The sequence below is a fragment of the Aythya fuligula genome, chromosome 5 (assembly GCF_009819795.1).
Source record: "Aythya fuligula isolate bAytFul2 chromosome 5, bAytFul2.pri, whole genome shotgun sequence".
NCBI lineage: Eukaryota > Metazoa > Chordata > Aves > Anseriformes > Anatidae > Aythya > Aythya fuligula.
Genome location: NC_045563.1, coordinates 63165708 through 63188606, shown reverse-complemented (window position 1 = coordinate 63188606; position 22899 = coordinate 63165708). Strand labels below are relative to the sequence as shown.

Genomic DNA, 22899 nt, shown 5'->3' with positions numbered 1-22899 from the left:
TTGAGATGATCAGAAGGGACTAAAATCACTAAGGGCCCTAGGTGAATCTGGATCGTCAGCTCCCAGCCTCTGCTGCACTGAAGGGGTCTCAACTCACTTTCTTTGATGTAAGTGGTTCTGCTCCTGGCTCAAGAATCTTATCACCACATTGTGTTTTATTAAGGTGTGACACTTTTAAGTCTGCAGCAACTTTGTTTGCCAAATCTGAGACGTTTGACCCAGATTTTTCAGGCTGGTAGCATTGCTGAGTTTCCTGCCAAACTAAACATTTTCAAGAGTATGCCTGCTCAGCACTGTGGAAAGTCAAGCCCTGTGACTTTGGTGTTCAGTTGTAGCAATTAGGGAATACCTGTAATAAGTGGCTTTTCAACATCACGCAGAAAATCTTTGGCAAGGGCACAGGGTTATATGCTAGTTCCCAAAACAGCAATCAGTTGACCGTGTGACTGATCAAACACTTGTATTATTTCACTGTACAAACACTTCCCCTGATTTATTTTCTGTTTATAATTGTCCACCTATTGCAGCTGTTCTCTCCCTCTCCTAGAGGCAATGAATCTTCTTTGGAACACTTAATGGATTAGTGCTGGAATCAAGAAACAACCTTTAAATTTCAGCAATATCAATTACAGTATTGTGCATTTATCTTCCTTATTTTATAATGAGCTCATAAGTGTTTTTGAGCAAGGATTCTTATGAAACATGTTTGAATTCTTTTGCATTTCTTTAAAGCAATATGTTTTTTTAAACACTGATTGTCAAGGCATGAGAGACCGACCATTTATGTTTGCTTTCATGGCAGTATTTTTCATAGCCTTAGCTGTAGGCAGTCCTGGTTTCATAACATGGATTGTATGCAGAATGTATCCCTAAGTGGTCTGAGGTGCCCATCAGCCCTGTTCTGCCATAGCATAGCTGTCTAAAATCTGTATGAACAGTCAGTAGCATGTTTGCCTCTGTATAGGAAGCTCAGGGTGCATTATACTGTTAGCATCCTCTGTTCAGCTTATCTCATTTCTTGTGACAGATGACATGCACAGCTTTTCCACACACCCTTACTTTTCTGAAGTTCCTTTTGGTCACTTGAGGTGACACAATTACAGGTGAACTAAAAAAAAAAAATCTAAATTTTGCTGTGCGGCAAAGAATGTTGAGGTCGTCTTGATATTCCATCTGAATTTTCTCACATCTGTGAAGTGGTTCTAGGAAGCTCGTAAACAAGTGGCTGCAGTCGGTTCAGGGAGATCAGTGATTTTCTGCTCCCAGCTTTTCTTTTGAAGTATGGGAAGCGCTAGCACCATTTATACTCTGCTTTCTGGCATTTGGGATAGAGTTTCCAAGCTGGTGCGGAAATGTTGGAAATGTTGGATTTGTAATAATTCTTTAGCTTTGGACAGCTTTTTGGTGTGCTGAAAGACACGATGTATGCTGTTGAGCATTGGATTATCTCCTTAAACATATTTTGAACATGTTTGAAGGCTGGGGTGTTGGGAGGGAGGTTCTGAAATGATTTTAGAAAAGTGTAAGGCATTAGAGCAAGTGAAAAAATTCTTGTTGCATTTAAATATGATAGATCAATGACACTTTGCATGCAAAATTGATTAGTGAAAGTGCTAGATAAGATGAAAATATTATGGTGCAGCTTTTCTCTTTATGTACATCTTAAAGATGTTACTTGAAGATTTGTAACTTTTTCAATACTAAGACTATTGGTATTGAATCATAGGCCATTGTTAAATCTGCATTTAGGCATGTAATTATTGTACAAATGTTAGCACGTCATGTGTTTTGTAGAAATAAAAAGACATGATCCAGGCTTTCTTTTTGTAGCATTTATTTTCCCTCTAGTAACTCATGCTGCAGAATATTGAGTTGCAAGCTACCATTTATAGATGGACATTTATTTACTTAAGGCAAGTATAACTCGCATGGGTATAATTTCATAAGTAATTTTTCTTCTCAGCTTTAGAGTTTGTACTTCATGAAGGACAAAACCTAAGAATATCAGTCAATATAAAGATTTCCAACCTTTTTGTTTCATTGCTAATTTAAATCTTTTGAAAATGAACGTAGTTATTTGTGTGATTTACTATTCTTTTACTATATTATAAGCAGGACATGGTTCCTGACTTTTCTTCTGTGCTTTTTACTTTATCCCTGCAAGCGGAGCTTAATTTGGCTGTGTGAGCAGGTGTTCTGAAGTCACTGGAGACAAAAAGAAAAAACAGAGTAGAATGTCAGTTTTGGGGAGCAAGTGGACCTCAAGATTACTAAAGTATAAAGAATAACGCTAGTTTTAATTGTAAATACTAGCTAATGCTAGTAAATGTTACCGTAGCTGGGAATTTACATGAAATGATTTAGAAATGTATCCAGTTTGGTTTAGAGAAAAATGCTCTATTTTCTCATGCCTATTGCAAAGCATGATCTGCTGGCATTACTCTGGTAGCTTTGAATATACCTTCAAGACTCTGCTGCATTCTGTGTCAGGAGAAATTCTTTGCTAATTTTTTTCTAATTTTTTTTTTTTAGCCACTGACTAAATCAGTAAAGTATGAAGTCAACCAAAATTAAAGATATTAATGAAGATGCTGATTTACTGCATCCGATAATATTAAGCAAGTGTTCTTAAAAATATACAAGTCTTTATGTTTTTAGTTATGTACAAATGCACCTTACTAAACACACAGTCACCAGAGAAGAGGAAGAATGCCCGGATTGTTCAAATCCCGTCATATCGTTCCAGAAATTGTGCTCACTGTTCTTACGGTTAGAGGGTGCGGTCAGTGCTTCAGGCAAGAGGCCAACAAGTGAGATGCTGTTGCTGTGCCAGTTTCATGAAGATGGGTTTGTGGAAGTGGACAGCGTTAGTCACTTTGGTTCTATCAATTTAAGACGGTACGTCATTTTGTTATTGAAGGTGCCTATAGGAAAACCATAATCTAAATCTGTAAAGCTGACTTAATGTAGTACTTACCTTCTTCCTTATTGCCATGATTTCACCTTTAGAAAAAAAAGATCACGAAATATGTTGCTTCTGAGACAAGGCCTGAGATGTTCTTCCTGCAGGCCACCAATTTCATTTTTACAGGATGTGTCAATTCTTCCTAGGAATTGTTCATCTCTGAGACTGTTGGGGATAGGATACTTGGCACATGCAAGTCAAAATTCACAATGGTAGAGGGAAAAGGAGCTGATACTCTTGGGAATGAGTCATAGCTACAGTATTGCTGTCTCGTTGTGGCTTTGGGGAAGTATTTTTTGGAATGGACAAGTTTTTGATGAGCCATAAAACCGAGCTCTGCCCACTCTGAGTATTGATCTCTTCATGCAAACGTAGGAGTGTTAGCCACTGTTTTCCGTAAGGCTGTGTCTTGAGTGATGACATCCTGCCTGTGTTCCTCCAGCAGCTTCCCTCTGATGAAGTGCAATGCGTCTAGCTTTAAAATTGTTTTTTATTTTCTCTGAATGGGGGGGAAAAAATCAATTTCAAAAAGAGAGTGTTATGTTTCATGAGTGGGACACTGCCAAATTATTTATGTGAGTAAAGTGAGTATTGTTGAATGTTAGGTGGAGTTGGACTGCAGGAGGCAGTGAAACAGAGAAAGTTCCCTAGCTGTACAAATGGCTAAAAAAGAAACTGCAGGGCTCTTCCACTATGAAGTTTGGATTAATGTAGAAGATCTTTGTAGTCACAAATGAAATTGTTTGCTGCAACTGTTAGCAACTACAGTGGCAAACAGAGGTTTGAAGGTAACATGAGGAATGAGAAAAGAACTGGCAGGTAGCACACATCTTATACCTCGCTACAAATGGCAGCTTGACTTTAAGATTACTTGTTTCCCTGTTTGGGAGAATTGGCTTAAGTATATGCTGATTTAGAATTAAAGGCTGATGCAAAAATTAAAGGATGCCCAGAAGTCTTAATTTAACCAAAACTTGTCATAGAAAGACATCTCAGAGATGAGAAGGCTTAAGGCATGCTTGAAGTTTTTCCAGTGTGCATTGATTGTATACTGAACTATTGAAGAAAATGAATACCAGCATAGAAAAAGTATGTTACCTCTTAAGTGTTTGGAGAAATAAAACATTGAAGAGAAGTAGTGGGGGGTGGGATAGAATCTGTGAGGCCGTGTAAGGAAACGGTAAATTTTTAGTTTAACATACTGGAAGCCTTGTCATCAGTGTTTAAGAGAGAACCCAAGAAAGGGTTCTGCAAAGGATCTGATGTAGTTGCAGCAAGGAAAAACGATTGTTCAGCAGCCCTTTTTTTTTTTTTTTTTTTTTTTTATCAGGTAGAATTATAGACTAAAGTTCTTCAGTACAGGGATCAAAGGATGTGGCATCTCAAACCATGTACTTACCAATGGAATGTAAGTGAAAGATATTTACTAGAGGTCATACGGGAAATGTAAGATAAAGCAAGATTTTGGAACCAGAGGTAAGTGAAGAATGGGTCAAAAAGCTGCATGTCACTGGGTGACCGAAGAGTAGGTGGTAAATTATGACAGAAAATTACATTTTCCTGGATTCTGGTGGGAAGGCCAACTGAAACAGACTCTGTGGATAATGATTCAAATTTTGGTCTGCCACTCAGTCTGTAAACATGTTTATACATCCAGTTCTTACTCTGAAATGCTGATAAATCATTGTATATTGTTAATATCTTTGGCTTAACAATAATTAAATAAATGATGTCTTTTTTTGTTGATGTTTTCCCTCTCCCCCTACTCTGGTTGTTATAGTTCTGTTACTGAACCATAAAATGTCTGAAACAGTGAGCTGAGGGCACAAAGATGTCAGTTCTCTTACAGGCAGTATGTAGTTTGACGGCTTGGTCGTTACATCTGGACATTTGATGGCAATTTCTGTGACCTGGAGGTAGTGTTTTGCTTGTGGTTTGCAAACAGAGAACACAAGTCAATGAGCTTTCTCATAACCTATAGTTTCAGATAACACTGTCTAGATCCTGGCAGAACTATTCTTTTCATTCCCTCTGCTTAATTTTGACCCGGGTGTTGTGGTATGTTCTCCATTCCCATATCCGCTGCTCATCTGCTTAAGTCACTTGTTTATTTTCTTTACTTTTTTTTTTTTTTAATGTGGACAATTGGAGGAATGTTTTTAATATTTGTGAGTTATTCCATTGTAATACAAACACATTTTTTAGTTCATAGTTATGAGAAGTCTAGAAGAGAGTTCAGACTTCTGATGGTTTAGTAGACAGTGATATTGCATGGAACAGGTTACAAGCATTTTCACTAGGCTTTCGTGTCAACCTATCTATATTTGTTCTAGTGGGTCTCTTTCCATATTTGTGGGTGCACTGAAAGTTGAACCCATCTATAAAAATCACTGGATAGTAACGATTAATTTGATGAACTTGTCTAGTTTGCTTTTTAGAAATTATTCTCCAGGTTCAGAACTTGGTATTTTCCATTGTCAAACTTGTGAAGTTTTTAATATATGGATGTAGGGTAACTCTTTGATTTAAGTTGATGGGATCCAGGTTAATTATATATAAAAGCATAAGTCAACATAAAATTATAGCTAGTAGCAGCTAGTTGGCATTGTCAGTATGTGTACATTATAGGTCTTTGTTATTTCAGACTGGACAATCTCTGAAAATATGAGCTTCAGTCCTTCAAACCAGCAGTACCAGCAGGAGTTGTTTTTACAATAATAATAAGAGGAGCTGTTTCTTTTTTCATCAATTTATTTCCTAGCCTTAGGCAAAACTTTGCAAAAGATGAAATTAATTTGGACACTTAATTTTTAGGCTTACAGTCATATACTGAAGATTTGAGTTAAATTAAAAAGAAATTAGAGCATAGTTCTCTCTTTATGTAGAGAGGGTTTTGTTGTTGTTCTGGGTGAAATGTAGTTTACGAAATAGAGTACAGTAATTTTCTGACTACTTACAGGAATTTGTAGGCCTGCACGTAACACTTTGCCTGTATACAATCGGTGTTTTCAAATTGGTAATGTTAAAGTATTTAAGAAAATGTGCATTATTTTGAAAATATATCTATAGGGTGTGGGGTGCAGAACATTATTTATTGAAAAATAGAGTCTCCATCCATTGGTCTCTGTTCTCTATTTAGGTACAAATAAAATCTGTGTGTAATTGAAAAATCATTAAGGTACTCTATTGTGAACTTACTTGTGTTGGCCACAATCATTTAGGTAATATCTCATGCCTGTTACGCTTTTTCTTAAGAAAAAATACTTTTTTTTTTTTTTTTTTTTTGCAAATTCCATGATGTTCTGCTGTGTTTTTAAAGGGTTCTCCACTCCCCAAATACTCAGAAAAATTGCTTTACTTTTGTGCTGTTGTAGATTGAGTTTAGAACAGAATTGTTAGCTTTTCAAATGTCGTGGGTCAACACATGTTTCCTGGTATGCAACTGTTGAAAGGTTTTTTTGCTTGTTTTTTTTTTTTTTTTTCCAGTTCATTTTTTTTAATGTAACCCATACACACATTGTCAAAGCTCATATACTATTCTTCTAATGTTTGTCCAGTACTGCGTAGTCATTTTCAAATTTTCACATAATTTGTTTGGAGTTTACAGCAAATATTTTTCATATTTTTTTTAGTATGATCTGTTTTGTATTTTGAAGACTTCAGAATCTAGGAAACACTGATGCATCAGGAGACATTGCATGCAGCAGACTTTCTGCTCATCTTGTATCATTACTCCTGAGACAAAATGATGAATGTGCTGATACACATGTAGGCAGCTTTGCAGTCCTTGCTGCTCAGACAAGACCGTCACGTCTGAGATGCTGACATCTCCAGCACATGACATAGTCGTCATCTTACCAATACAGATTTTGTCTTGCAGTAGCATTTTACAAACTTCATGATATATTGAATTTTAGTTTTAGTGTGAGCATATGGTAAAGCTGTGTTCTTCCTTCCCTGTGGAAATGGTACCTGTCATCTGTTGTCTAGAGCAGCAGTTTCACACTTTTGTGGGCTTGTAGGTGCCAATGCTGAGCTACTCACACAATTTGGACCTTGTACATGTATTTCAGTCTTCTTTCAAGCTTGACTCTAGCAGCTGTAGTTTCCTTGGCTGTGTAATATTATTATATTAAATGAGGGATAAAACAACAACAAAAAAGCCTACTTCAATATTTCACCAGCACACTGTACAATCTATTAATAGTGGTTAAAAAATCCCCAAGTTTTCAGGTGATTTTCATGGTGCTTGTATCATGAAAGAATAAGTAGTCATTCTTTCAAAAGAACATGCTGTCCTTTTGGAAAGCTGTATTGCACAAGTGATGTCCAAGTCAAAAGTCTGTTGTTGTGTCGTTTCTTTTTTTTTTTTTTTTTTTATTCCACTTTTTATTTTTCATGCAGATGGCTTTCTCTTGGGTATAATTTGGAATAAAATTCAGTACTGTTAAGTGATTTGGCTCTTTCTTTTATTCAAAGTATGTAAGACATTACAGATGCCTTGAAATATTTCTATTTCCTCTGTATACTTATGGGACAATAGAAGGGAACCCCCCACGGTTGACTAGTGTTTCTATTTTTATATATAGGAGTAGCATGAACATCTGATTAGTTTTGAAGCAGAAACATGTTATTCGTTTAACATTTTCAAGAAGAATGTTGTTAACATTTTATTTTCCATGTACCAATTTTTACAATTCAATAGCTGCTTCTATTATGTAGCAATTCTTTGATAATATTTTGCTATCAAGTTTATTGTAATAATTACATATATTGCCCGTCTCTTGTGTGCCGTTTACATGAAAAATATGTGTTTTCTATTTCAACTCCCTGTATTTTATGAGGTGATCTATAATTGATGATGTTCAACAATGGTCAGTTTGAAAGAAATTACAAGGGCAGCCTAGTTGCATTTGGATACAAGCAGCTAGAGTTACCCTGCCAGTAACTAAATAAGAGGAGGCCTTTTCTGGGTGTGCAGTCACCGCAGAGAATGCTTGCATGCAATTGAGATGTGCAAGTGTATTTATACAGCGTATTTTTCTGCACTTGTTAGCTGTCTTGGGACATAGAGGGAAATGTGTGCTCTTTTTCAACCAGTAAAGTAAGCAGCTTACATATTTCAGTTGTCTTAACTTTGCATTGTTTTAATTGATTAGCAATCACTGGCATTTTCAAGCAGTGAAGTATTTTACAATTATTGAGTCTGCCAATTATTTTCTATTAAATTATCAAGCCATGATATAATTACCTAATGCCTATCAACCCACATGAAAATTATTTATGCCTCTGTATTCGATCCTATTCAGTACAAGAACCAAATTTTACTTGAAATGTTATAGCATTTTATATTGTATGTTGCTCATAAACAACAACTAAACTTTAAAAAAAAAAAATTAGTTTCTTTTTTAATCTTTTTCTCCCAACTTTCTGGCTTCAGAGAGAAGCAACTTGTAATGCATCAGTTGATTTAGTCTGACCAGAGTCTATTAATTAGCACCACTGATACGTGATACGATGTCCAGCAATTCCAGTTGCATCAGAGAGGTTCTGTTCTGTACAAACTGATGGCGTTTTGAGGTGAAGATAAGACTAGAGCATCTCCTGAGCTTAAGTGAATTGATTACACTGATGATACCAACATATGCTATACACTGCAAAGGAAACAAACAAAAGAAATCCGTGAATCCCTGTCAGTTTGATTTGGTAGAAAATTTCTTCTCAGCCCTTGGTTTGGCACATGACACTTAGTCTTGTAAGCAAGACAGGTCAGCCAGAATTCTCTGCAGCACCTGCCAGCCCCATGACGGGCTGGATCTCTGCTGTTGGCTCTCTTGCAAAAACTTGGATGTCTGATTAGGTACTTTGGTGGAAGTTTTGTCTAAATCTCTCTGCATGAATGGCTGAAGCTCTGAAGTATGAAATTTGATTATAATATCATAGTGTAAAGCTTCAAGTATTATGAGCACTTTTGAGCCCTAAAAGGGAAAGAGGTGAGATATACATATATAGGTTTCCTATACATATATGAAGGTTAGAGGAACCTCCGCTACAGTATGGGCTGACTTGCTCTGACACACAGGTGTTGAATGACGTCTTGCAAACGCTAATTCCAGGAGCATCTTTCAGAATTACATATATATCTCTCTCCATATATAGATATATATGTTTATGAGTTAAGGACTTGGACTTCAACTGTGGTGAGCCCACTGCTTACCTCAATAACTTGTTTCAGTTTTCATCCCCTTCTTAGAGAGTGACATCTTATTTTGAGGTTTGAATTTTTATGATGATGACTTCTAGATCTTGTAATACACTGGATCTGGGAATGCTTTTATCTGCAGTCCACTTACTAGTAAACACCTTATTTGTGTATCTTATAAACATCTAACATCTCACTATAAAGTGTTTTTCAACTCTCTTAGAAAAGAAAAAAAAAAAAAAAGAAAAAGCTGAGATTTATTTGAGATTTGTAATCAAAATCTTTTGAGATTTCAGCAGAGAGTTGATAGATTTTGGAATCTCTTATTGTGAAACTCACAATATTATATTTGTTTTCCAGCTCTAGTTTTATATTTTTGTCTTAGTTAGAAAACTTTCTTCTGCATTCTCTATACCACATTCTCAAGTGATTTTTGTAGCAATTCTGGGACTTCCCGGTAATGATACATGGGAAGGAATGAGGATTTTTTAGCTGGGAGGAGGTTTGGGAATTAGATAATTCTGTCGTGAGGTGGTGCCTTCTACAACTGTCCTCAGTCCTCTGAGTTATAGTTTAAATGTGTGTGTGTTGGTTGCGGGGGGGCGGGGGCAGGATGGGAAGCATTAACTGCAGTTTCATTTGATTAAAATGCCTGGTTTTAAAGGGCCTTTTTTGTTGTTGTTGTTTTTACTTCACACGTTTCACATTGAATTAATAATATTTTATTCTCATAATGTCATACTAATAATTTTTTGAGTTACTGGTGATCTTTACCAGTAAACTTTCTAAATGACTGTTGATCTGGTTATAAATATACCAAGCAGTGGTAGACCAAGCACTGCTCTCTGAAAAGCCCCAGTAGAGGTAGCTTCATCGAGGTGTGTGTGTGCTAACGGTTCTCTTTTCCAAATTGTCAGAAAGGTAGTCTTTTAATCCATAGAATGTAATTGTAGTAATTTCTTCTAAAAAAAAGTTTAATCATCACATAGCACCAAATAACTATCTTTAAAATAAATATGTCCTGCCGTTGTGGTTGCGTTTATTAGTCAGATTGTAATTCTATTATTCCACCCTCCCTACCCCCCCCCCCAGAAAAGGCTTAATGGCATAAAAATGTTTTAATGGCATCCCCCCCACTACTTAAATATACCAGTTATCATTCTGTTTCTGACTTTGATTTTTGTCTCCAATACAGCTTCAAACTACCTTTTTGTTGATTTATGTGATCTCGCTGTTGTGCTGAACTAGTCCATAAATTCCTGTGGACATTCTTGTGACCCTTTTAAAGCATAGAAGTAATGTATGTGGCCTGTAGTTCCCTGGTATTTCCCCCTTCTGGAAAACTTGGGGAATATTAACTAATATTAGTGGTAAAGAGCTTCTCAGCGCTTTCGATTTACATGCAAGATTCTTGAGCTAGTCTGTTTGAAAATGTTGAATTTTATCAGAGTTTCTCACATTCTTTCTCTTTTTTTAATTCCGGTAACATCTTATGAAATAAGATGCTCCCATTTTACAGACCTACAATTTTAAATAGTACTCCTGATGCTCTATTTTACTCCGCTTGTGATGGAGAAAGGAGAACATACAAGTTGCGGTTTTCTGGAGATTGCACGGAACTCAAACCCAAGATGTCTTTCAGAGATGGAGCACAAAGGAGAAATGCTGAACTGGAGAAAAAGCGGGCATCAGGATTAGATAGGAACTGAGAAGTACAAACTTTCTCATTGCCAATCCTCTCTGAAGTATCAGTTTGGCAGATTTTGGAATCTGTTATTGTCTTGTTTACAAACTGCTAAATCATGCAAACCTACCTAGTGGAAATGCAGATTATTTCTCAGAATTGCTGTGCTGCTGCCAAGCCATTAATTAGTGCACATGACAGCATTTGCACTGGCACCAAGTCTTGTTGTTTACACTAGAGCTTTTGCTAGACCAGCTCTCGTACGGGTACTTTTCGTGCCACATGCACAAGAAGTCATGTCTGTAATGTAGTCAGGCAGCAGCACTCACTGGTAGTAACACAGCACTTGGCTTCGGGGGAACAGAGGACAAGTGTGGCCCTGTGCTGATTCCCTTTTTCCACACAGGAAGCTGGAACTCCGTGGAAAGCACCAGACTTTTCAGCTCTCTTTTCATGCTGCTGCAGATGGTGATATATTTTAATTTAATCTCAGGGAGCGTGCTGACAGGAAGTGCATTTGATCTTTCTTCATTAACACTATGGGAATGTAAAATTCGGTAGGAGCAGCCAGTGCACAGAATTCATTGTTTTAATGTGATACATTCATCATGCAATCCAGTAAACTTTTTTTGGGTATTTATTTCAGGTCTAGTCGAGGCTTTCACTCGCATGAGAAGTTGTTTCTTTGTGAGATTTTTAGCCACGTTTTCCTGTTTATGTACTTTCCCTTCTGTTTCTTTGTGGAAACTCACACATGCAAAAGGGGAAATTGATTGTGACCCTAAGTGGGGAACAGTAACATGAGGCATGTAAGAAGAATTGTTAAATTCCAAAATGAACAGACCAAAAGAACGAAGAAAAATATATCTCCTTTCTCGTAAGTTCCTTCAGTTCTTTTGAACTTAAGTCCCCTTGGCTGCACGAAGGTTTTGGTGTGGTGAACCTTTATGTCTGTCCCCTCAGTTTGCAGGTGAAACCAAACAGAGTGAGAGGTGTTAGGCGGTGGCTGGTGGTGGAGATCAACATTGAGCGTGTGCTTGGCAAGGTGCTGAGCTAAAGGCTACACCCCTGGATGCACTCTCATTTCAGGTCTTCTACTTCTTACATGGCTAGAGGTGCTTATGCTGGGCTAGTTGTCTGCCAGACCATGTAAACTCCATTGGGCTTTCCAAAATACCCTCTTCACACTAGCTGTCCCACACTCCTTGTGCTGGATTCCTCTGTAGTAATTGCAAGAGTTCAGTGGGCAGACTGACTTTCTGGTGCTGGCATTGGAGGGATGTGTTCGCTCTGGTCTACGCTAGCAGAAGGCTGCTTGGTGTGAGCGTCATCCACATGCCAGATCTTGGAGGCACTGTGTTTAGCAGTATGTGTATGTGAAAATAAAAGAGTAGGAGAAGGGAAGGCAGATGAATTTGCTCTTTGATGACCAGAACAATTGGAAGTGTTCTAATGTTCAGAAAAATTAGAACAATTTACTGGGACAGATGGCATTGCAATTTTGCTGGCATTATTTCTAGAGGGTAGACCAGAAGACTTGGCTCCTGTTTAAGGAAACTGATTAAATTTCAGTCTGTGGATGGGAAGAATCAAACAATACAAGAATAAGAAGTAAGCTGAGTCCTGCAGAGGTTGAGTATGACGTACCCCAAAACCTGGAATGGTTTGTTTTACAAGCATATGTTTTAGTCTAATTTCTACTGTCTATATTAAGACCGAATTCTGACTTCTTGATTTGTTTGCATATTTGAAGACTTCCTGTTCTGCGTTTTGTCATCTGGAGGCTGTTGGCATCTCCTTCAAATCTCTAAGCCTATTTTGCTGTAGCTGGCACAGGCCTTCTCACTGCTAGGCCTCTGTCAACTTGGATCAATGTTGTTTTTAGTATACAGGGCGTTACCACCTGGTTATACACGCATGCACTCATGTATGCACCTTCTCTTGGAGTGTCGAGTCCTAGAACCCTTTGCTGGCAGGTTTATTCTAATTCTCTGAATTTATGCTCATATAAATACTTCTCTATATGCCAGTTGTAATTGTTGAATGATGCATGGTAATTACCCTGCTGTTCTTTTTTTTTCCCAAAACATTTGATCAATGCAATAATTATACATGATGTGTATCTTTTGAAAAACACTATCTAGAAAATCATTTGGGAAGTCATTAGAGACTTGAAAAAGTTTATAGTTGCTGTTGCATCACAGTGCTGCTGCTGTCAAAAGGGTGAAGGAGGGAAGGCAGAGGAGAGAGGGAGAGAAGAAGGTGCATTAGGCAAGGCTAATGTTTCATGGTTGACTGATAAATACTATAAAATTCTCATGTACATTTCTAAATTGAAGCTGGTTTTCCAGGCTCCTATTCTTCAGGTGACTAGGAATCTCCTCAAGTATATAGACAGCACTCTGTAATAACGGGGAAGAAAAACCACCAACCAATTTTATTGTCGTAGAAAAGTGTCCCAATGCATTTTAGAAACTGCTTCTGAGCACTGGTAGTTCCAGGCTTTTACCTGGAAATAATTCTGAGTAACTTTAAGTGCATTAGTTTCATTTTAGACTACGCTAAAGATAGATAAGTGGTTTGTTAGAGACAAGATGTTGAAAGGCAGGAAGATGTTACAAAATTTTATGTATATTTTGTGTTCTGTTTATGTTCAGAGATATCCCCAGAGTTTCAAGCATTTCCTCAGATTTACGGCTTCATAACATTGCTTTTTTATTATGCCAGTGAGCATTGTAATTGTTTTGTTTTGTTTTAAGTAGAGGTATGTATCTGAAAAAGAAAATTTCCCTGTGCCAAAATTCCGTACATAAGTGAATGGTGAAATGGTGAAATATTCAGCAGCTGGTGCTAGGTCATGCAAGTCCAGATGGAACAAAATTCCTTCACATAATGTCCAGAACATGGTCCCTTATTTTCAGGGAGTCTTGTAGAAAAGTTGACGACGGTTTGTGTTAAAAACAAAACACAGTTATTTGAGAAGTAAAAGAAATTCTATTGACTCTGCTTCTGTAGGCTGAAGCATTATGTCCAGAGTGATCCAAGAGAGAATCAACAGTTGGTGAAGGAGTTAAAATGAGAAGGAAGGTGAATATCTGTCAGATGTTTTAAATCCCAAAGGGATCTCAATTGTTTATTACTTTATGTGCATTCAGGTAGCTTTTGATGTTATTTAGCAAGAAACAAGTGCACAAAGATGTTTTGAGGAAATACAGTGTGAGAATATATTTTAAAAATGTTTAATTATATATCTGCAGTGGTCTGTAATGGTGTTTCATGCACATAGTCATCTGTTCTCTTCAAGCTCATCCAAAAAAATGCTTTCAAAAGATGACTTGCAAGGAATGTATCATGTGGTAACCTTTCTGAACAAGGTTTTTCCCCATTCTGTTCTGGTAATGCCATTAGAAGTAGTGGATTTCTGATGGAAAGCTTAATGAATTGTTGATACAGAAAACAATGTTAAGTGCAGACAGACCAGCATTCTAGGCTGTAGCTAAATAGACCCAACTGGAACATTGGTCTGGGTTTTTGTTTGGGACTCTGCTTATCCTCAGGGTACGAGCCCGGGGTAAATGGCACAGTTCTAACATGCAGTTCAGCAAATGAGTAATTTCTGCTCAGCAGATACGGAAGTTATATAATGCACTTCAGCTGTAATAAGGATACAAATCACTAAAATTTTTCTATGACACTTGTACACCAGATACATACTGTTCAGTATAGTGATAGCATCAAGTCTTCACTTCCATAGCATCCAGTAAGACTCCTTCCTACGTCCTAATTCCTCCAGTGCTAGAATAGAGGTTGCGACTATTGCCTTCAATTTTTCAACAGACTTTAGAAAGCTGATATGTATATCGAAGGTATGTGCTGATAAATGCAATGATTTATCTTCACAGAGAAGGACAAGTTAAGGAGTAGTACAACTATGGCTCTAGGTAGGAAAGAAGAACAAACTTATCAACCAAGGAAAGACAAAGTTTTTGGCTTATAGAAATTAGAAGGAATAAATGTCACTTTTAAGTGAGCGCTAATCACATCTAGACCTTAGAGGGAAGCCTTGTGGTGATGACATATACACTTTTTAAAGGTGGCAAACCCAGCTACAGTATTTCAAAATGTTATGTATGATTATTAAACCCGTCTAATTTCTTATTTCTTGTTTGGTCTGAAAGCATTTTGTGGGAGTAACTAAGAGAAAGTGCTTTGCTTCACTGAACACCTGCAGTTTCAGGCAATGTTTGAAATGTCATTTCAACACGTTGACTGGAAGAACCCTGTTCCATGTTCTTCAGCCCAAATTCTGGATATTTGTGCCAGATTTTAGAAGGCAATCACTTGTAATCTGGAGTGGATTTGAAGCACTCACCACCCTTAGAGGCTATAAATAGTGAGTTGGACAATCTGATTCTTTCTAATTTTCAGTGTCTTTGATAGAAGCTGTGTTCTGGTTCCAAGAATTCTGGCAAATAAGTGAAACAGTATGGGAGTGCATTCATTTTTAAACTCTTTCTTTTCTTGTTTACTGAAGAAGCACATGACCTTTGAATTATGTTCACAGTGGTGCTTTTGTCTGTTTTGGTATAGCGTCTGGTTGGTAAGGAAACATTTTCCTGTTCTTAGTAGCCAGACTCTAATGGCAAGCCTACTGGATAGTAGCTTGTATTTATACTAATTCGGAAAGTTCTTCTCAGTGTTATTTGCATTTCAAATATTACACTAATATTTATTACCTGATTTTAAGGAAACTGAGACTCATTCATTGCTTAATTTCTTGGAGGAGCCAGTTGTCTTTATTCTCAATCTCTATATTTATAAATTCCTTCCAGTTTATTTAAAAACAGATTCTCTGTATAGCCAGTGGGTGTACTCTGCTTCAGCTGTTTTCCTTAACAGTCACTAATGAGTGAAATCTAGAAAGCATTATACACAAGATCATTTTAAGACTGGGAAGGATTTTCACTGACATGAGTAGGGCTTGGACATGTGCAGAAGTTGAGAGAGGGCTACTGAGAGCTTCCTGCCCAGCTCAGCAGTCACTTGGCATACTTAGAAAAGTTTTCACTTTGCATTTCCAAGTTTACAGGGCAGGTGCTGGTATAAATTTTATATGGTAGACCTGCCAATAAAGTTTCATTACAACAAAGAGAAATATCATTTAAGTACACTTTATTTTTAAAAACATTAAAAATAGACCTACTGATACTTAAAAGTTTGAAATGAGTAGATTCTGCGTGTACTGTGCAAAAATCAGCTATGCATAAGCTGTGCATCCCACTGTGTGATGGGGAATTGTCCTGAAAGCCAATGGGCAGTGGGCACCAGCAGAGCCTGTGGAGGCAAGCAAGGAGCTCCTGTCAGAGAATGTTACTGTATTTGTTGCATTTGGGCTTGTAGTCATTGAACAAATCGCTATTCGGTGGTGTTGTGTCTTTCTGTCTTCTCTGAGCTATAGATTCCAGGCTTCATTTACCAAATATCTCCTGACCTTTGCAATACATACAGATCTCTAATGATTTAATTTTGAAACTTTTTGATGATCCTTTCATCATAATGTCTGTATATATCTACCATATTATGTTATCTTTATAGCAGTCCTGCAAGATTAATGGTGGTATTTTCTTATTTTTAACTGATGTGGGATGAAAAACAAAAGGAGATTAGGTCAGTATTATCAAACTCGGGGACTAATACTGGATGCTTAGCTTGGAATGACTAGGATGTCTTTTCACAGAGTACTTTTTGATGTTCACAGCAGTCATTCTCAGTGGCAGGGAGGAGTGCTTAGCACTTCTAAGTATACAGATTCAGAAGCGTTAAGCTGAGTATCTATGACATGAAGAACATAACATGAGAAACTTTTGGTTTTGAAGATTTTCCCAGGACCATAAAACCAACTGTATATCAAAGGCAGAGTTTTAACTGTTTTTCACCTAAGACTGCCTAAGTTTTATTGTAGGGGATCTAAAGATGAATGTGTAGTAAATGCTTGCGTACAACTTATTCCTCGCAATCTTTCAGCTTTTAGCGGATGTCCAGGGGAATGAATAAATTGATAGAAACATGAGATCTCAACCTTTCTTTCTGGTTCCTTTGCTATCTTTATTGTTCAACAATTCTAGAAATTTCATGTATTTATTTATTTTTATAATTCCCAATCCAGACATGGGCTGTTGCCTTCATGCCTTGTAAATTTTAAGTTTATGATTTTGTTAATAGAAACGTACTGTGAGTTTTCTATGTGTGTGACTTCGAGTATTCAGTAAAAGAAGCAATGAATACAAAATTCCATAAAGGCTGTTTGAAGAATCTTCAGCAAACTGACTTCTCAATTTCAACCTTCCACTCTTCCATTTCTGGAACAAGTTATCAATCAATGATGTATTTCAGGCATTGAAAGGAAGAAAAACAAAACACTTTTCCCTTTGCTTTTGAGCTGTATTTCTTTTTACTCATGCTTCTTGTGTACCTCTGTTCTGAGGTTAGAATTCCTACCAGTGGTTAGGGTGACTTACACAGCAACAAGCTCTCGTAAACTTGGAGGAATAAATGCAGAAGAGACTTAAGCTTATTTGATGTGTATTGCACATATTTCATCTGCTTGTTGCTGCAAGAGTAACGTCTTTTAAGAAAATATGATATACTTGAAGAATTACAGCATCTTCGAGGCAAGATTTTTTTTGTCCATGAGACACATGAAGTCATGAACTTTGAACATATTTTTCACAGGGATGGCAAAACGTATCCCTGTTATGAGATGAAATCTTACAAAATTTCGAATGTTCACAATTAAGTTTATAGAGATAATTAATAAGTAGTTGAGAAATATTGCTCTATAAATAAGCATTTGTTGGAGTAAGTATTGAATGATTTTAAGTAGGTGTAAATGGAATATCTAATTTTGACTAGATAAACTAATGAGGAAAGCTGTTTTTAACAGCTAAGAGTGAATGTTAAGGACAAATACATCACCTGTGGCTAGCAGAAAGCTTGTCACCTGAATGCTAGTGGAAACTTTAATGGTAAGGAGACAGAAGTAACTGGGCAGTTACACAATCTTGTATTCTTTTTAAGCTTCTGCTATTAGCTCCTAATGGAAACAGGATACTGGACTTTTCTTTGTTGCAGGGTGGAAGAGAAAAGGTTTGGATACAGCTAGTACTTGCACAGGAAAGGATTGCACTGTAGTTGTGACACTGCATGCAAAACTCAATCATATCTAAAAGCAGCATTCAATGTTTGTATTCTGTGATTGCCTTGACTATCTATTACTGTATATACCGTGGTGGTTTTACCGTGCTGGGCAGTTAAACCCTACAACCGCTCTCTCACTCCCCCTCTTTTAGATGAGGAGGGGGAGAAGTAAAGCAAAGAACAACTCACGGGTTGAGATAAGGATAATTTAATTAAAGGGAAATAATAATAATAATTAAAGAAAGATTATTATGAACTAAACAATTTAACTAAAGGGAAATAAAAAGGGAAAGGGTAAAAGAGAAAAAAAAATTAAAAAGGGAGGAAAACAAAAAAATAAAACAAATGAAGGCTATGTGGAAGTGCAGAGGAAAGAAATTACTCTCTACTTCCCACAAATGAGCAATGATTGACCACGTCCTTGAAACAGGGCCTCAACGCACGTAGCTGGTGTTCGGGAGGAGGACCGACATTTTCCCAACGAGAGCCCACCCCTCCCCTCTTGTTCCTGTTTCCACCTTTTATTGCTGAGTGTGACATCACATGGTATGGATTATCCCTTTGGTTGGTTTAGGTCAGCTGCCCTGGTGATGTTTCTCTCCTCGCTTTTTGCCCACCCCCTAGGAGGGTTAGAGAAAGGCCCAGTGCTGTGCCACTGCTGCTCAGCAGTAGACACAACACTGGTGTGATAACACTGCTGTTCCAGCTACAAGTGCAGAGCACAGCACTGTATGGGCTGCTGCCGGGAAAATTAACATTCCAGCCAGACCCAGTACATATACATGTGCAAAAATGTGTGTACAACTCGTACTGTATATCAGTAGTTTTGTACTTCCAAAGATAATTTTAGTTGAGCTTCTGGGTTTCTAATGAATCTGTAGGTTGCAGCTCCTAGTTTTAGGAGTCCTGAAATAGACGGAGAAATTAAAAATGTAAGTGGAGACATTCCAAGACACAATGATTTTTAGCTTTGAATTCTAACCTGTTATCCAAATGAAACCTGCATTATCTGTCAGTTTATTCCTGTTGTTGCCTGTTACGTCCTTGCAAAGATTATCTTGAATACTGAATTCAAAGGGAACTATCTTTAGTGTGTACAGTTTATTACATCTCCCTGACTAATCCTAAGATGTGTTGGGTTTTTCCCATTTTCTTCAGATTTTGCAATCCTGTATATATTTCAATGAAATTTTCTAAACTTCTTGTTTCAGACAGTATTTTATCTTGTTTAAAACAATTTCTCATATTTCTTAGTACAACAGATATTATTGCTTAACTCTCTCTCTCTCTGTCTTTTTTTTTGTTTCTTCAGTTTTGTCAACCTGGAGGATGGCAGCTCTCAAAAGAGAGAAAACAGCCAACGTTCTTTGTGGTGGTTTTGACTGATATAGACTCAGAGAGACACTACTGTTCCTGCTTAACTTTCTATGAAGCAGAGATTAATCTGCAGGTAAAATCTTCAAAACAAGTTATAAAAATACAGAAAAAGGTGTCTAGAAATAGAAGATTAATAAATTTAGAAAGTATATTTCTCTTCTTGGTAAGAATGTATTGTTCTGTCATATATAAACGTGTGTATTTTTCTTCCAAGGTAAACTTGATGTGCTTGTTTGTGTTTTTGTTGTTGTTTTTATCTGCTTAAACAAACAAACACCTTAACAAAATTGAGAATGAGACTCGTTGAAAATCCCGGGTTGGAAGGGACCTCAGAAGTCATCTGGTCCATCTTAAATGCTGAAAGCAGGGCCTAGGCAAGATAGTCTAACACCTTGTCTAGCCAAACTTTAAAGGTCTCAAGTGTTAGAGAATCCACCACATCCTTGAGGAGGTTTTTCCAATATTCCAATGATTGATTGCTCTCACAGTAAAAAAAAAAATATTAAAAAAAAAAATCCTCCTCTTATGTCCAATTAGAATCTTCCCTGGTATAAATTGTACCCATTGCCCCATGTTTTCAACAAAAGGCTTTTCTTTTCTCCACCATATGCTTTTTTATTTTTTGCTACCATTTGTTTTGATTTTGTTAATAGGACAGTCAACAAAATGTTCCTTTCATTTACTTCCGTGTTTAACATAGCAGGAATCATTCTCATTTGCTTTAAGATAAAGGTTTATTAACTTCTGCTCCCTCTGCTGGACATCTCTATCAGACTAGCACAGGATAAATGTGTGCACGTATGCTGTAATGTTACATACATATTTCTGGAAGCGCATTTATTGGCAAGGCTGGTGTGGGTGTAAATAGCAAGACTGTAAAACTGATAGAGTGATTCTTCAGCTTTTAGGTAGGTCAGATTTTGGGTGTCAGCTACTTGGCAATGTTTGTTTTAAACATGCATTTAATTAATTTTGGGCAACCTCAGTCTTTCAAAAATAGACATTTTGTTTCCCATTTGATGTAAAGTACTTCACAGAATCTATGCTATGACTTAATACTTGGAATCTTTAGTTGCTAGAACCTAGGGAAAACCTAATCCAGTCTGTAATTGTGGACTGTTATGTTTTTGAAATATTTTCTTTCCAACATGAAAAATCAAAAATAAGTAAAGTCTTGGCATTACGAATATTAAAAAAATTAGTTAAAATTACCTAAGGGGCTAAGTAAAATTGTTGTCTATTTTAGTGAAGAACCGTAACACCATTAATTATTTGAAGAACATGCTTTTAGTGATCCAAATGTATTCTGTTCAATACTGGTGTTGAAATCCTTCTCTGCCTTGTAGAATAATAAATAGATGTGGAGTAGCAATAATATTGTGCTTTTTCTAGGCACAATTGGAAGCCAGAAAATAATAATTGTTCTTATTTCATTAACTCTACAGTTTAAATGGCTATTTTTGTACATTATTGGAAGGAGCTAAAAGCAGAAATGTAACTGAAGAGTAGATATATTTTAGTGTAGATTAGCTGACATCTTCCTATTGATATCTGTCATCTCTCCTTTACTTAATAAGTAAAGAGTGAAACATTCTACAGTAATTCTTTCCCAGCTGATAAAAATTTACAATGGTTGACTCTTCTTGCACTCTATGTATTTCATAACATATACTAAATTTAGCAAACTTGTTATTTATCCTGTGGTTTCTAGCAGCTGCTTTTGATTCATGATCCACATCTTCCAAGTAATGCTCATCACAAAACATCCAGTATTAACTAAAAGGTTATTTTCTTATATTGCCTAAGTAGTAAAAAAAAAATAATAATAATAATAAAATAAAATAAATTTGAGAGCAGCAGGATGTTGGTTCTCATAATGCCATTCCTGGCTGTGTTGTAAAGAATGCATATTTTTCAGATGAACTTGCTGTGGTGAAATTTATTCTATGACTGTTTTGTTTATAGCCAAACTTCCTGTTTCTTTCTAAAACCCAAAGAGAATAATTGAACGTGCCCTGTTACATGGTCATTAGACAAGAATTCAGCACATGTACAATCTGTAATGAAACATAAGCTTATGAAGCATTGGGCTGCAAAAGTGATGTTGATTTAACCATTCACTTGCACACCTTATTAAACAAACAATCCAGGAAACAGTGTCTGTGAATTACAATGAAATCTGGACAGTGCTTTTCACAGTTAAATTCCGTTCAGTTTTTAACCTAATAATATAACAGACTATGACAAAGATTCAGTTTCCAAAAGGAATGGCTCTTCCCTTCCTAGTTAGCCTGCACCAGGTAAATCTTGCACGTATTTAAGATTGGTCAGATTTCAGCCAGTGTAGATATGCTCTTTGACTTGGCAGAATCATCTTCAGAAAACACCAAAACCCCAAGCCTTGGAAGTTTCTGTGGTTAATTAAACTGCAAAGTGAAAGCAAGCTTATTTCTGTGCTTTTGAATGGTAGAGAAGTAGAGAACCTTTTTTGAGCCTCCTGCATAAAAATACAATAATCTTTTTGACACAATTTGTCAAGCTTGGCCAGAGAAGTCTATCACTCTCACTCCAGTTGCTTTCATTACTGCTTCAGCTGTTTGTCACAGGCTAGTTAGTATATATACGCCATCTGAAAAGTAAGGAGACTGTACTCACATGGTGTCTCTTAGGTTTACCTATGACAGTCTAGGATACAAGGTTAATGTAGCAATTGTCAAAGCTCTATGCAGGAACGTACAGGAAAAAAGTATTGTCCTTGGTATCTCTGAAAGCCCTGGATTCAGTTAATCTCTTTGCAGTTGCTTGTCATTACAACTTTTCCAGAGATGATAAAAGCACAGGTTCTAATAATCAGCTGATGGCCTCTTTTCAACTTCCCAACCCTGGGCAGAATACGAAGTAGTTGATAGACACCTGTGAATTGTACTTTGCATTGTTGCAATACTGACATTTTGAATCAATGCGGTATTTAGCATTTGTATAGATGTTGGTCCATTGTTTGATCAGCCTTCACCAAGTCATGACAGTATATCAAAAAGATCAACGTTACATCTATTCTGATTAATACTCTAAATCTGTACTCATGAAGAAGATAAACATATGATAGTCCATTACATAGGGAATAGAACTCACTTCTTTCCATGAATGCAGGTGATGCAGCTTTCCCATTTAATCCCCTGTGAATTGTTATAAGATGCTAGTCTCATTTAATTGTTCCAATAACAATTGTAAAGTGTATATAAGGATAAGTTCCTCACCTGAAATTAAAACCAAGCATTTGAAAATTTGACCCTAACAGGAATCTAAAATTGGGAACATGACTGACTGATCATTAGACTACGAGGTAGTCTAATAATCAATCAACAGTGGCAAAGACAGTTTAAAGACTTGTTCAGTTTAATTAAAAGCAGTTTAATATGCAAGATTTCTCTCTCACCTCAAGTTTCTACCAATATAAACGTAAAGAAATCTGAG

General features: G+C 36.8%; 1 protein-coding gene across 4 annotated transcripts in view; it reads left to right on the top strand.

Moving 5' to 3' along the window:
• Nucleotides 1-22899, top strand: part of SBF2 (SET binding factor 2) — a 253639-nt gene that overhangs the window by 83158 nt on the left and 147582 nt on the right. For all 4 annotated transcript variants that reach the window (XM_032188226.1, XM_032188228.1, XM_032188227.1 and 1 more), the window contains exon 3: nt 19361-19498. In XM_032188226.1, coding sequence (XP_032044117.1) covers nt 19361-19498 — 138 coding nt within the window. The remainder of the gene's footprint in view (nt 1-19360; nt 19499-22899) is intronic.